Source organism: Anopheles aquasalis, chromosome 3, assembly GCF_943734665.1.
Source record: "Anopheles aquasalis chromosome 3, idAnoAquaMG_Q_19, whole genome shotgun sequence".
Taxonomy (NCBI): Eukaryota; Metazoa; Arthropoda; class Insecta; order Diptera; family Culicidae; genus Anopheles; species Anopheles aquasalis.
Genome location: NC_064878.1, coordinates 67,312,325 through 67,326,048, shown reverse-complemented (window position 1 = coordinate 67,326,048; position 13,724 = coordinate 67,312,325). Strand labels below are relative to the sequence as shown.

Here is a 13,724-nt window from a genome sequence, read left to right as displayed (position 1 = left end):
CCTTCGCGTGAAAATGGCGGCGATAATTGTGGACGGAGCAGCGATCCCACCGCTCACTCTGGGCCTTGGCTGTAGCAAGAGGCAGCCAAAGGGGAGGGATTTGCGAAAATGGAAAACTCCAATCCTGAAAGCGCTCACCGGGACGTGACAGTTCCGAAGTGGTGCTAGTGGGATGGCGCTGAATGGGGTGGACGGGGTCGGGATTGTCAAGTGGACGACGCTCTCAGACCCAGACACAGCCAGCCAACCAGCCAGCCAGCCAACAAAAAGAAAACGAAGTGCGAAAGGACACAGAGACAGGACAAAAATGGAAAACCCCAAATCCATGATTGAAAGGGACCGTGAAAACCCCTTCACGTTCACAAATGCCATCATTTTCGCGGCAGACGGGCTCTCTCTCGCTCGATGGCGTGCCCGCCAGACGCCGGCGACGTTATGAAAAATGGCCGGAACGACCTTGAACATTGCTAAGTGCTGCTGCTGCTGTTGGTTGTGGAAAATCACAGGTAAAAGGAGTTGGGAAATTTTATTACTCTTCGCCGACGTGGCCACGACACGAGAACCCGGACCCCCGGCTTTCGCTTTCATCGCAGCGCAGCGGCGACGCGTTGGCCGTCGGTTGGTCTGGAACGTTTGGATCGGCTAAACAGCATAAAACGAAAACATTTCCTTCTTCTCTACGGTATCGATGAATCGTAGTGCTCGCAGCCGTAGATAAGGTTGTCGGTTCTCGCTTTTCGATTCCACTTAAATTTAGTTGACTTCCGATGAGCGCCGATGCTGCTGCGGCTGCTGCTGTCTGGTGTTGTCGTTTGGTAGCACTCTATGTGGTGTGATTTAATTTAAGAACTTCATAAATACTTGAAGTAATAAAGAAGGAACTTCGTCGGGTTGGTACTAATTGGTTTTATGGTGACTTTGGTCAGAATGGCAATAAAATATACGTCACCAGGAACGCTCCAAAAACACTGAACACAGGCAGACGGCAGAACATAAACCGTGCCATCGTAACTTTCGATCCCGATTTGGTCGAGACTCGCGACGCGAATTATGCGAATTGCGTTTCATATTCCGATACGCCCATGGAAAGGCAATAGGGGCACATTCCGTCTGGTTGTCATAAAGTTCCGGGTTCCGGGGGACACATCTGGGCCATAAAACTTTAAGACTTTGATATCGATGTCGATGCCGCTGTCGGTGATGATCGGTGGAAAGTATTTATTTTAATTATCGCCAAGTCCACCGGGTTCCGGCGGTAGCTGGAATAATAACTGGATGCTCTCTCTGATGTTGGGCAGCAACAGCAGCTAATCACAATCACAGGAGCCGGAGCACAAAAGACGACAACAAAACTTTGCCGGCGATCCTGGCGATGACGTCCAAACGGTTTGTGAAGCTCATCCAACACTTAATTGTATTTCTGTGCCGATGTCTAAGGAGCCAATCAATCGAAAACTTTATCCCATTCTCTCTCGCACAGGCCACAGGCGAGCAGATGGTGGTTCCAGTCTAGTCTTCACCTAGACTTCACGCTTGTCTTCGGTGTTTCTCCAACATTCACTACCGTCCACGGGTACCGGTCCGGTAATCCGGTTTTCGATTGACTGGACTGATTTAATTACGATCGCCCTTTACCGCGTGCACCGTGTCCCGGACGTCCAGGCCAGTGTGACGTTAATAAGTAATGGGCTAATGAAATAGTTTTTCATTAAATTTGCATCGATCTCGAGCTGCAGGAGTGCAAACGTTGGTGCTGGTGCCGGTGTCGGTGTCGGTGGCTATAGCCTAAGGGTTGAAAGGGCGCCGAGCGCTATCATCGTCATCATCATCGATGGGATTGTTTTCCTCGCTTGTAAATGCACGTAGCTAGAGGAAGAGTGAGAGAATCGGGTCTAGAGGCTATCCATGTCTACAGTGGCCTACCGTATATTTGAGGTTACTACAAATCGGGGAGCAGAAGGACATTTTGATAACTTCGAAGGTAAAAGAGAGTATTTTATACTTTATACAAGCACAGTTCGTTATTCAGGAGCAACATTACTACTACAATTTCTTGACAGTGAATTGTGCAGCGTCTTTTATTTGCTGCCGTTGCTTTGATCCCTAGCAACGGGTTGTGTTTTTCATAATTATGCTACGGTGCTATGCAACAGAGTAGCACATCACTGTAGTTGTACAAGGGCAAGTGGAAACCACCAGCCAGCGATGGTCCTGGGCAGGGGATTAGAATTGCATTTTACAGCACATGACAACACCCGCTGATGACGCTGATGATGTTGATGATGGCATTGCTCGGTGTCTAGCGAAAGGACAACAATGTGGTGGGAAAATCGATATCATCCAGTGTCAGTGCAGCCAGGCCAGCCTTGTGCATGCAACCTGGTGCGGGTTGAGGGCGAGAGGGAGCATTAGTGGCGGTGCGACAACACCATCGACGCCAATTGCAGCTGTCGGCTGGAATCAGATTAAATTCAGTCATCTGTCGGGATCGGGGGGGGGGGGGGGGGGGGGGGGTGCCAGACGAATGCGCGCCGTACTTTACATTCCAATTTCCATTCGGAAAAGCACACTCCAGCAGCACACTGGTGCACTGGTGGCTGGCCAGCCACTCTTTAGTCTGGCTTCGCTCCCTCGCTTCGACCTCGCTGAAGTGCATCTCCATTGTTGTTGGTAGAGACGAGTGGTTATGACAGAGAGAGCGAGAGAGAGAGAGAGAGAGAGAAAAGGGGCTGAAGCTGGAGATCAGCTCATCCGGTCAGCATGCATTTTGTGCATCACCCACACACCCACAGAGATAAATCTTCGTGTCGCGCACATACACATGACACGCGGCGCGACACAAATCACGGCGTAAAATGTTGCAAAATGGTCAAATGGTTCAGCGAGATAAATCGAAGTTCCACGATCGCCGGACCGACGCTTTACTGGCCCAGGACCATTACGAGTCTCGCTCCCATTTTTCAACCCCCTCGCCAGCATGTGTCCTGCCTGTCTGTCTGTCCTCCCGTCCAGTGAATCAGCTTGATCAAGATTCACACTTTTATCTGCTGGACTCGCCACTGGAGACATAAATTTTGGGTTTGCCTTTGCACGCACTTTTCGTCCGCACGTGAGGAAAATTCCATTCCATTTTCCCGTACAGTTCGGTGTGCAAAAGCACCCCACCACGTGATGGATGATGCGGGTGTCCGATCACCAGTGCTCGAGCAGGCCATGGCAGACATGACATTGACAGCTAGCTCTCGTCGCAGTACGGCGCCTACTGTTGCTGGTAAAGGACAATCAATGGCGCCTGAACCTCCAAAACCAAGCGAAATGCAAAGTAGAGAGCATTTTTCAAAATGAAATCATCGCTCATAGTGTTATCGTTTGACGATGATGAAAAGCGTACCTTACGCTTCCTACCCTCACCACGCGATAGACGATGATTCTAATTTTCCCCTTTTTTCGCCTAATAAGCTTTCACGCATAATTTGTTCACTAAAGCGCCAGGACGCAGCAGATTCCAGCCATTGCCGGCTCGCATTATGCAGACAGCTCCGAAGAGCCTTCGTCCTTCGCAAATTTGAAGAGGATTCCGCCGCATCACGTGTCCGTGTACGTGTATACCGTGTACACCTTGTCAGACACATTCCTTGACACGTGTCTGGCACATACCGGGCACATGCAGCAGTAGCAGCATCACCACACCAATCGTGTACACATGATACACCCGTCTGCTCCCAGGCAATCCATACGTTCACTCTCTCTCGCTCTCTGTCGTCGACGGTGTCGTCCTTTGGAGTGCCTTCGGGTTGTGTGGATAAGCGTACTTGGTGGTGTCTGGGTGTGTATGATAACACCTTCTTTTTATCACCTTCACGAGACGAACGATGCCACACGACGACGTGCAAGGACGATCAGGATGAGGACGAAAAACGGCAGCAACAACAACAAGAACAACAAAAAAACAGAATGAAGAAAACGAAGCAGCAAACTCAATCCAATAAGACAAAACAAGAGCAATCAAAATTTCCATTCCAAACCTGCCAGTCCCTCATTTGCATTTTATTATGATCCCGTCAGCAGCACGCGTCGCCCGGGACATCGTGGGCCTGGACCACCGGGTTTAGGTGTTTGCCAGCGTCTCCCGGGATCCCTGGGAACGCATAGCCGCCGCCACACCGACGTTCCAGACGGTGGTCGGTCGGATCGGTCTGATGGATGTGGCTGTCTGCCTGTCTGCCTAATGAACGCTAACCTTCGCACAAACAGAATGTCTCTGGTGGGAGTGTGGAGGCGAATGAGCATGTCTGAAAGCATCCCCCAGGACACAGAGCCCCCTGTGGCAGGTGTAGCCTTGAACTCTGGCCCCCCTGGAGGGGGGAAAGATCGATGCAGTTGGCAGACCATTTAGTTGTTTTATTGCATTATAACCTTCAGCATCGACCGCTCAACACCACAAGACCGATATCTATTTTGGAAAACAATTTTGGCAAAGTATCTCGTCCACGTTGTACGTTCGTTGTCCGAAGATCATGCCGCCATCGCTCACCGGTGGTTGGAGTTGTTTATCAAGCGCCAACCCGAGTGGGGATCGTTATGCCCGTAAGGTGGCAGGATAAATTACTTTTCCTTTAACACGTTTGACAAGTGAGTTCCAGCGGAAACTTTCAGTATCCTCTGTCCCAATCAGTCATCTTTGGATGGATTTTCAACTTATGCTTCGAGTTGCTGCATTTGAGGGTATGGCTGCCCCCCAGGGGGGGTTAGAAGAGTGCAAGGACAGATGGTCGAATGAAAAGTGAATGTACGCAGACAGTCGGTGGCCCCTATGTCGTCATTTGTAACGAGCAGAAGCAGCAGCAGCAGCAGTTGCATCGAGCATACCATGCAGCTGATGCGCCTCACACAAATGGTTGAGAAGTTTGTCCAGAAGCAGCAGTCGTTCGGTGTACGTCAGCACTTACTCGGCGTTACCAGTGCCATTGCAATGCCATTACCATCTAACAAAACCGCTAACTTTATCGTACCGACTTTAAGCGCCATTCGCCATCGTCGTTGTCGTTGGTAGCGTCGTCATCGTTAGCTACTGAACGAGATAAGTTTGCTTTCTGTGGCTGCACTGATGGCGCTGATGGTCCTTTAGGGTGGCTAAAGTAAATCCTTCTTCGCTTCGGCACTGCTCTGGTGTGTCTGGTCCGAGCAGGTCCTCCGTGCCAGCGCTCGCGCAACGGAAGTGCTGTACTAACTTTCAGTCTCAGTCTTGAACTTTCCGAGCCAAAGTTTCGCCTTTACAATACACGCATACTCACAGGCACACATTTTACACTCCAACGACAGTGTGCTATCTATGCTTTCTGGTGGACAATACGAAAACTTAAATATTGGCAGAAAATATAATAAAATGGATGCTGCGATTCAATCCGTTTCTATTGACCACCGTCATCGTGCTCGTTGCTAGCCAAACATTTGAAAAATAAAAAAGGACTTGTAACAACAATAGAATTGTTTTACTTTAACCATTTTAATAGAACGCTTTACCAAACAGTAGATAAATAAAAAGGAGTACAGTAAATAAAACACCAAACAAACATCAACTTTACATTGGAAATTTCGAGTAATCCTTCGATTACATTATCCTGCAACGCACTGTGGGTGTGCCCTGCGCCCGAATTTCCACCATCAACGGGAGCAACGGGAAACGGTTTTTGCATTTACCACACAGACAGTGGCAGAATGGCCAGACGGCCGGCAGCCAACCGGCAGACGTCATCAATTTCGCACACCCTTCGCCGGTCGGTCGGTTGGTTGGTTGGTCGATCGGCCGGCCGGCTGACCGGCTACGGCTGCAGACAGTCTGGGAAAGTTTTGGTTTTTCCCCCCATTTTCATTTCCTGCTTTGGCAACCGCCACGGGACTCTGGATGGAGCGTGAGCGAGCCGCGAGAGCTGCCCCCGGCCTGCTCAATCTGTCTGGGTCGTGTCTGGAATGGCCTTTGAAATCCAAAACTCGTCGCTCCCGGGGATACCGATTAGAGTGACCCCGTAATTCGACTCTCGCTCGACTGTCTCACTTGCACTTGTGTCTGCATCACGGAACGAGCTAACTTAACCTCACTTTCGACTTCCGACCGAGAAGGCCCCGGAAGCACACACATAGCAACCTACCCTCCAACCCCCCCACTCCCCCCGGTAGAGACCGACGATGAACGAAAAACTGCATCCCAGCAGCCAGCAGCTTTCTTCCGGTTTTTGGGTGTGGTGCAACATTGTGGCCATCACTCTCCTACTCTCTCTTTCTCTCTCTCTCTCGGTTGGTCGTTGTCAGGATACACAGGATTGAACCGCCTGCTGGGAATGGCTATGGCTGTCAAACGCATCCGAATGTCGGTTTGAACGAGTTCCAGGTGGGGGGAGGGAGGATGGTGTCCGTGTTTTGGTCTGGCCTATAGCACCAGGTCGCACACATGCACACACTTACAGACAAAGAATTTAAAATTCGTTTATTCTCCGGGTCCAACCATAGGAACCTGGGAGGCTGGTCTGGCTTCTAGCCATAATGAAAACTCTCGTTTGCATTCGCAGTCCGGCGGCAGTCCCGGGACCAGTTAATCGTCCTGGAACCAGTCCTTCGTCCGGCTACGGACCACTAGTCTGTGTGTATGTGTGTCCGCGCACACGTGTGTCTGGTGGTCTGTCTGGACCAGAACGTGCTACTATCATTTCCGTTGATTTCAGACCAGACCAGACCAGACCAGACCAGAGCTGTGAGCCGGCTTAACGTTGAAGGAAGGGGATGGCGGGCGGGACAAGGAATTATTATTACTTCGTTCGCTGAAACTGGCCTCCGGGAGTTCTGGTCTGTCGTACGGCACAGACCCTGGCCAAAAAGGGGAAGGGAAATACGGCCAAAGGACTTGCCTCGATGTCTGCTCTCGATGTGTATAATCCTCGCTCCTCGGTGGGGGTGCAGGTTACACTGACTCCCGCGCTGACCGTTGAATACACAAGATCAACACGGCCCGCCAGCCAGCGCCATTGCATTGACGATGGAAATGCAAATATTGAGTTTTGAGGTCCCGTGCTGGCCCCTTAAACTGCATTCGCTACCAACGCAGCAGAATGCAGTGCAGTTGCGAGTTAATTTAGCCATTTTTTGCCGCTTCTCCTATACTGCCGCTCAGATCACCCCGTCCCAGCACTGTCTGAGCCATTTTTGATTTGCCGGCTGCCTACGGCCCCACGAGGGTAGTGGGGTTAGCTTGCCGACTCGACCAGGCTCCAGGGCGGCCATCATCAATTAAAAACCTGTTGAAGTTTAATCAACAAACCACTACGGATCACCGAAGAGAAGGGTTGGCAGGAGGGCGGAAGCTTAATTTTCATTTCATACACACGCATACACATGCGCACCCTCACTCTCAACCTCATCAAAAAGCAATATTTAAGGAAGCATCACTGTTCGTTTTTCGTGTGAAACAATCAATCCCCATCCTTCCGTGCGTCTGGAACTAGTGATGAAGGCAATTCCATGCGCACTATAGTTCAATGGTTCAATGAGTTTCCATCGTTTGTTGCACTTGAGTTGCTCTCTTCATCCATCATCCGGCACCTGTTATGATAACGCCGATGTGCGACACCATGTTTTTACAAACCATTAACTCCTGAGGGCGTGAGGTTGCCGGATGAATGCCTTAACATAAACATTCTGCTTCATGTCCACGCTGACTGGCGCTGGCATTTAAACATTCCCCCTTTCAACCGCCAAAGACACCTCAAAAGATCGTTTGACTTTACGATTTCCTGTTCGGCGCAAAGTTCCCGCGCGAATGCATGCCATTTACCAACATGGCCCCGGGTGGGGTCGGAGGGTGGGACCACCAGCCGAGTGTCGATAACCGTGGTGACGCTCCGTTAATTGAATAACACTATATCGAGGGGTTTCTTATCGGTGGCCAGGTCTCTAATTATTTGCACCAAGGCGGCCAGGCAAGCCATGCACTGGCATAGCGGGTTGAAACGGTTATTCCGGAACGGCTGTACGGCCAGTTTGAGTTGCACCATCGTCTCGGCAACAACCGCGGCCAAGTAAAAGCGTTCACCGCACAGATACCTCGCTCGAGAATCCAGGATAAAGTGTGTTTCGTTATGTTGCTGCTTTCGGTGATGGTGCTGTTGTCCTGCAGCTGTTGCAGCTTGGTATCCAGCATACCTACCGCATCGCTTGGACCAACACCGCTCGATACGAGTGTGGTGGACTCGAGCGACGATGGTCGTGCTGGACCGCTGGAGCTTCGTCCACCATTTCCGCTCACTACCACAGAAGCTCCAACCACAACGGGCACTAGCGGATTGCTAGGTGCTACCGGACTGCCGGGACTGGGCTTGGGAACACAACCATCCGCCTCCGGTTCACCGGTGCAGTCTTCATTGATAATGGGTGCGTTCCAGGCTATCATCACTCCGTTCAATCCAAGCATGCTGGGCAGTGTGATCGGAGCACTCGGTGGCGGTGGCGGTGGTGGCAGCGGTTCCAGTGGAGTTCCCAGTTTTCCAAGTTTTCCTATCGGAACGCCGAAACCGACATAACATCGAGAGCTTATTTTACGATCGCGGCGTTTTTTTTTTTGAAAAAAAGTATTTATTTAACCACTCCACAATAGTTTACCGTTTGTCCATTGAAAGCGATTTTTAACAAAGTTGTATTTGGGTTTAGCTATAATAAAGAAATTGAGTTTCAATTCACACCACAGATTGTGCACATCTCGCTTTCTCATTCTCTCTGCCTCTCTGCCTCTCTCTCTCTCTCTCTCGCTCGTTTTTCTCTCTGTTTGTCTTTCGATTATCTGCCAGCTTATTTGCATGTAGCTCATGTGTTCCACTTGGTAGTCACAGCAATTTTACAAACCATATTGAACGAGTTGCTCACAGAAAAGTGCAGAAGGCGGTTGCATAGTCAAAGGTCTAGCTTGCCCGCCAGCTAGCCCGAGCCCGACAGCGCCGTGCTGCGCTCTCTTTAGCATATTTAGTGCTGATAAAGGTATACCGACGGCATAGCGGCTACGGTGGCCGGTGCCTTGCCATTGTTTAATGATTGTTTGTGTAAAATAGTAAAACGTCTTACAAGCTAGCAAAATCCATCAGTTGCGTTGTAGAACACAGTATAAGTTTGGTTGTGTAGAAGGGGGGTGCATAGTAAGGAGGAGTAAAAAGAACGACAGCCCCTCGCCGGGTATACTATTAACGGTGATGTATAGTGAGATCGAGCGGACCATCGACGTCCATCCGGAGCGATCGAGATTTCCGCATGCCGTTGAGCTGCCGTATGGCGAGGCACAGTTCCTCGTCCTCGAGCGCCTTCGGGCGGTCCGTTTGCCCCGGCTCAGTGGCCTCATTGGTGGTGCTGGTCGGCGAGTATGGCACCAGTTCCAGTGCCCCAGCGTTCTTCTCCCCCTGATTGTCCGTACCATCACCACCTCCTGTAGCATCGGAATCATCTCCATCCTTTGTCATCCGCACATCGCTAACACGGCCATAAGTATCCCTCGATAAAGAATCCACGATCCACAGTGAGGCGTCACGATAGACGCTCTGGGTTACAGGCCCATAATGGTGGCAACGACGGTAGTCATCGTATGCCAGCTTTTCCTCCTGTTCCTGTGCACCGGGACCGCAGTCCAGGTTGACCACATCGATCAGCATACCGGTGTCGGTATCGGAATCATAGTCCGGTGTGCGACGTCCCGCGTCCACGCTAGTACCCTGGGATGTTCCCGATTTGGTGCTGTCCTGTGAGAAGCTCTCAAAGTCCATGCACACCATGTCCGCCAGTAGCTGCTGCTGGCCCAGTGGCCCATTGTTCATGTGTTTGAACGTCTTGACGTGCTTGCGGAGCGAGGATGGGTCCGTGTAGCGTTTGTTACATCCGGCCACCTTGCACACGTACGGTTTGTCGTTCGAGTGTGTCCGGGTGTGCTTGAAACGATCCGATGAATTCGAGTAGGCCTTGTTGCATCCCTACGGAGAGACGACGCAGAAAAACAATAGAACTAATGTCGACGAGTCGGCGATAGTTGCTGCGATCGGTAGACACTTACCTCCACGGGACAGACGTACGGCTTTTCGCCCGAGTGCGAGCGCAGATGGATCTTGAGGTTTTCGGCACGCGAGAAGCACTTGCCACATTTGCCGCACTGGTGCGGTTTCTCCTTGGTGTGCGTACGCACATGCACCAGCATCTTGTAGCGTGCGTTGAAGCCACGATCCTGGCGCATGCAACGCTCCCAGCGGCAATAGTACAGGTTGTCCAGCCCGATCACCGCATGCTTCGCCGTTACATGGCTGGCCAAATCTTCCAGCTTAAAGAAAACACTGTTGGTGAGAACAGGAGAGAGAGAGAACGTGTGAGTTTTTTTGGAGACCATGATGCAGCACAAAGCCGTGTGACAATGCCGGTTGTCATCACGTCATTATTCCAAACGCCAGACACGACACGCGCAGACACGAGGAAGATTGATAAGATACACTCGCTCGGCGCAGATCGGTCTGCTGTCGATGATCGACGGCTTGCGAGTTCCAGTTTTATTTTAAGATTATTATCAGACCGCCACCCTGGACATGCCCTTGGTAGATGGCGGTGCCGTTAGACAACACACCTGAGAACTCCGGAAATAGACTGACTTATCGGCAGACAGGTGTGGTCTGCCTTTTGGAGCCAATTGACAAACAGCCTGTAGGCCCCCCCTCACATTTGACAATGTTGCGAAATCGGATGGAGAGTGAGCACGATTTGAAGTGCTGGTCGGCCTCGTGTTTACGGAACTTGGCCTAGCTTGGCCATACGTCATATCAACTTCAACTTCACGCTGCCCTGGACCAGTTGGTTTTGGCACAAAGATTAGTGAGAATTGCGAAGCCTTTTCAATGGACCAAAGGGGGGGGGGGGGGCGATGGCCGTTTTGGGGGGTGTGGTAACAGGCGGCCGCGGTCTGTGCTGATAACGGCCTGTTTGCCAAGCCCAACATCATCACTCCGTGTCGCTGTAATCTTTTCCAAGCGCTTTTCGGCTCTCTTTCTCCCTCTTCCTTTCGCCCATTGTGCGAATCAAGCTCCCGAGCGCGGTCAAGCGATCGCAGAAGACAGTCGGGGAGTGATGTGATATGAAAGCATTCGAAATTAGCTTACGACATGATTAGTAGCGAAGAGAGTGCGATAGGAAGAGCACCCGGAAGAAGTAAACTCCAACCAAAACGGCGCCTTCAAAACAAATGCATGCCTTACCGGCGTGCACACCACACCAGGGAGATTGAACTCTGTATTATTTTTAAGGACGAAAACAAACAAACAAACTCCAGCTGCAGCTGCTGTCTGGGCTGGTAAACATCGAACGATTTGATTTGGGAAAAAAACAATAAAAATTCAACCACACCAACCACTAGCTAGTTGGAGTTTCTATCGCGCACCAACGCGGAGACCAGGAAATGCCATCGTAGGATTAAGTCAGGTGCCGTTATCCACAGGCTCCACCTCCACCCAAGGGGGAAGCTCTCGGCGCGCGCAAGATACGTGACGTGTGCACATTCGGTTCTGGTGTTTGCTTTGGCCCCGGACCACCCTCGAGGGGTGCCCGTTGTGCTCATTGCCGTCGCGCTCTATCTAGCGGACAATATCTTATGATCCGCGGTGCGAGGCGATGAGTGTGATAAGAAACCTGGCTCATCAGCTAGCAAAGATGCGCCGAGCGGATCCCGGTCCCAAAGAGCGGATCGCACGACGGCACTAGAACAATTTTTATGAGCTCTGTCCACTCGCATTCTTATCAATCTTTCCACCCCACTCGCGTGACTTACCAGTAACAGTTCTCCCAGCGACAGATGAACTCTTCGACCGTTTCCGGTTCCGACGGTGTGCCGCTGGTGTCGGTGTCGGTATCGCCTTGTACCGGCACGACCTGCTGGTTCTGGACCTTCATGATGACGGAATCGCGGAGACCGACCGTCGATCCGTTCGAATGGAGCGACACCTCGCTGGCCGTGCGTTCCATCAACAGTGGCGGTGTGTGCGGTGGTGACAGGGGCACCGTGGCCGACGTCAGATGATCCTGCTTGCCATCTCCTCGTCTGTCCGCTGCACCGTTCGCAGTTCCTGGCATCTGGGCGTTGAGGTAGAAGTAGAGCGGCGATGATGGCCGCACTGGTGAGCCCGATGGCAATGGAATGCCAGCGGCCGATGCAACAGCGGCGACAGCTGCGGCCGCCACCGAATTCGTGGCCGCCGGGTTCGCCGTCGGTGATTGCATCGGAAGAATGAAATCGTACGGATGGTGGTACGGTGGTGTGATCGGTAGATGATATCCGGTGAGCCGGTCATTGACCACCGGCGGCGAAGACTGGTAGTAGTAGAAGGGCTGTAAGCCCATCCTGTACGGAATGGTTTCTTTGTTGATTAGCATCTTGTCACCTTCAGCTTTACAGTCATTTACACAACACACTTCACTGCTCTCTCTCTCTCTCTCTCTATCTCTCAAGTATCACCCTTCTTGTCTCTCTGGCGCAAAAATTCACAATTTGTAATCTTCTCTTTGTCACACACCGACAGCTTTCGGGTGGCCTTGCATTATCACTCGCCCTCGAACGTTATCTATTTGCTCTCGCGAACCTCCGTCTTGCACAGAATCCCCGGTCTCCCGGGAGCGAGCTCACTCAAATCACTCGTTCTGGAAGCACTTTAAGTACGAAATTGTGCCACAATTCTTCCTACCATCGTTTGCCTTTGCTTCACAAAATGGCTTCCAGCCTCCTGGCACTCACAAGATCCGTTTTCCTCGAGTGTCTCACGATCGCGCTGTCGCGGACGGATCAGAATGCGCGCTCGGTACGTGTGTCTCTGTGTGCAAGAGAGACAAGTTCTATGCGAGCGGAACAGACAAGCGCACCAACGACCGGCGTGGTGCTTCCGAGTGGCTCGAGGCTCAAACCGTTACTAAACGATTGCCGCGTCCAGCGCGCGCTATACACATGCAATCGCTGTCAGCTAAGCGCGCCCGCTCGTCCGCTTTTATTGGGTGGTGTGAGGGAGGGGAACGGGGCGGGGGGGGCAGTATGCCACACAAGGAGGGCCCTCCAGCAAGTCTTATCAGGTCTCTCTCTCTAGGCGCGTATGACGCAGCGTACAGGCGCGTTTTGGGTCGACCACCACTACCACGACACGGACAACGTGGACCACCGGTAGCGAGGGTTGAGCATCGTCGTCACCACCACCACCACCACCACCAGTCCACGCTGTCGTCCCCAAAACATTACCGAAGGTCTGGAACATTGCAATGATCTCCGCGAGGCGAGCAGCTGTGAGTGTGGTTCATCTGTTTGTGCAGACAAATCGTGGCGAAGCGATAAAATCACGATGACATCTTCGTACGACCAGCGCAAGCCGTCAACTCGGAGCCTCGCACCGTGCTTCGTCCGTGGCCAGACCCCAGAGATAAGAAAGGCCGGCTGTTACGTACACACATCGGCGCGGGGGGAAAGGAACGCAAGTTGGAAGTGGCCACTGGCTACCAGTACCTAGGGCAACATCTCTGACACGAGATGGAGGCGCCTGGTACCGCCACTTTTTTCGCTTTTTTCTGGTCATTATTCGTGAGTAAACATAGGCATGTGCCTATCCAGAGTGCGATGTTTGATCGATCTTTTTCTAGACTTCGTTAGGAGCTTCATGCGGAGGAGCCATCGAGGCACGCGTCAA

The 13,724-nt window shown here is 51.7% G+C and overlaps 2 protein-coding genes across 2 annotated transcripts; one reads left to right on the top strand and one right to left on the bottom strand.

Moving 5' to 3' along the window:
• The first annotated feature begins 8,030 nt into the window (after positions 1-8,030).
• LOC126574020 (uncharacterized) lies at positions 8,031-8,609 on the top strand. The gene has a single exon (XM_050233941.1). It carries the CDS (start codon positions 8,130-8,132, stop codon positions 8,568-8,570), a length of 441 nt encoding a protein of 146 aa, XP_050089898.1. The 5' UTR covers positions 8,031-8,129; the 3' UTR covers positions 8,571-8,609.
• A 13-nt stretch (positions 8,610-8,622) lies between these two features.
• Positions 8,623-12,992, bottom strand: LOC126574012 (zinc finger protein GLI1). The gene is made up of 3 exons (XM_050233930.1): positions 11,831-12,992; positions 10,079-10,352; positions 8,623-9,998 (listed from the first exon to the last, which is right to left on the bottom strand). The coding sequence occupies exons 1-3, from the start codon at positions 12,430-12,432 to the stop codon at positions 9,222-9,224; spliced, it is 1,653 nt and encodes a 550-aa protein (XP_050089887.1). The 5' UTR covers positions 12,433-12,992; the 3' UTR covers positions 8,623-9,221.
• Positions 12,993-13,724: the final 732 nt, after the last annotated feature.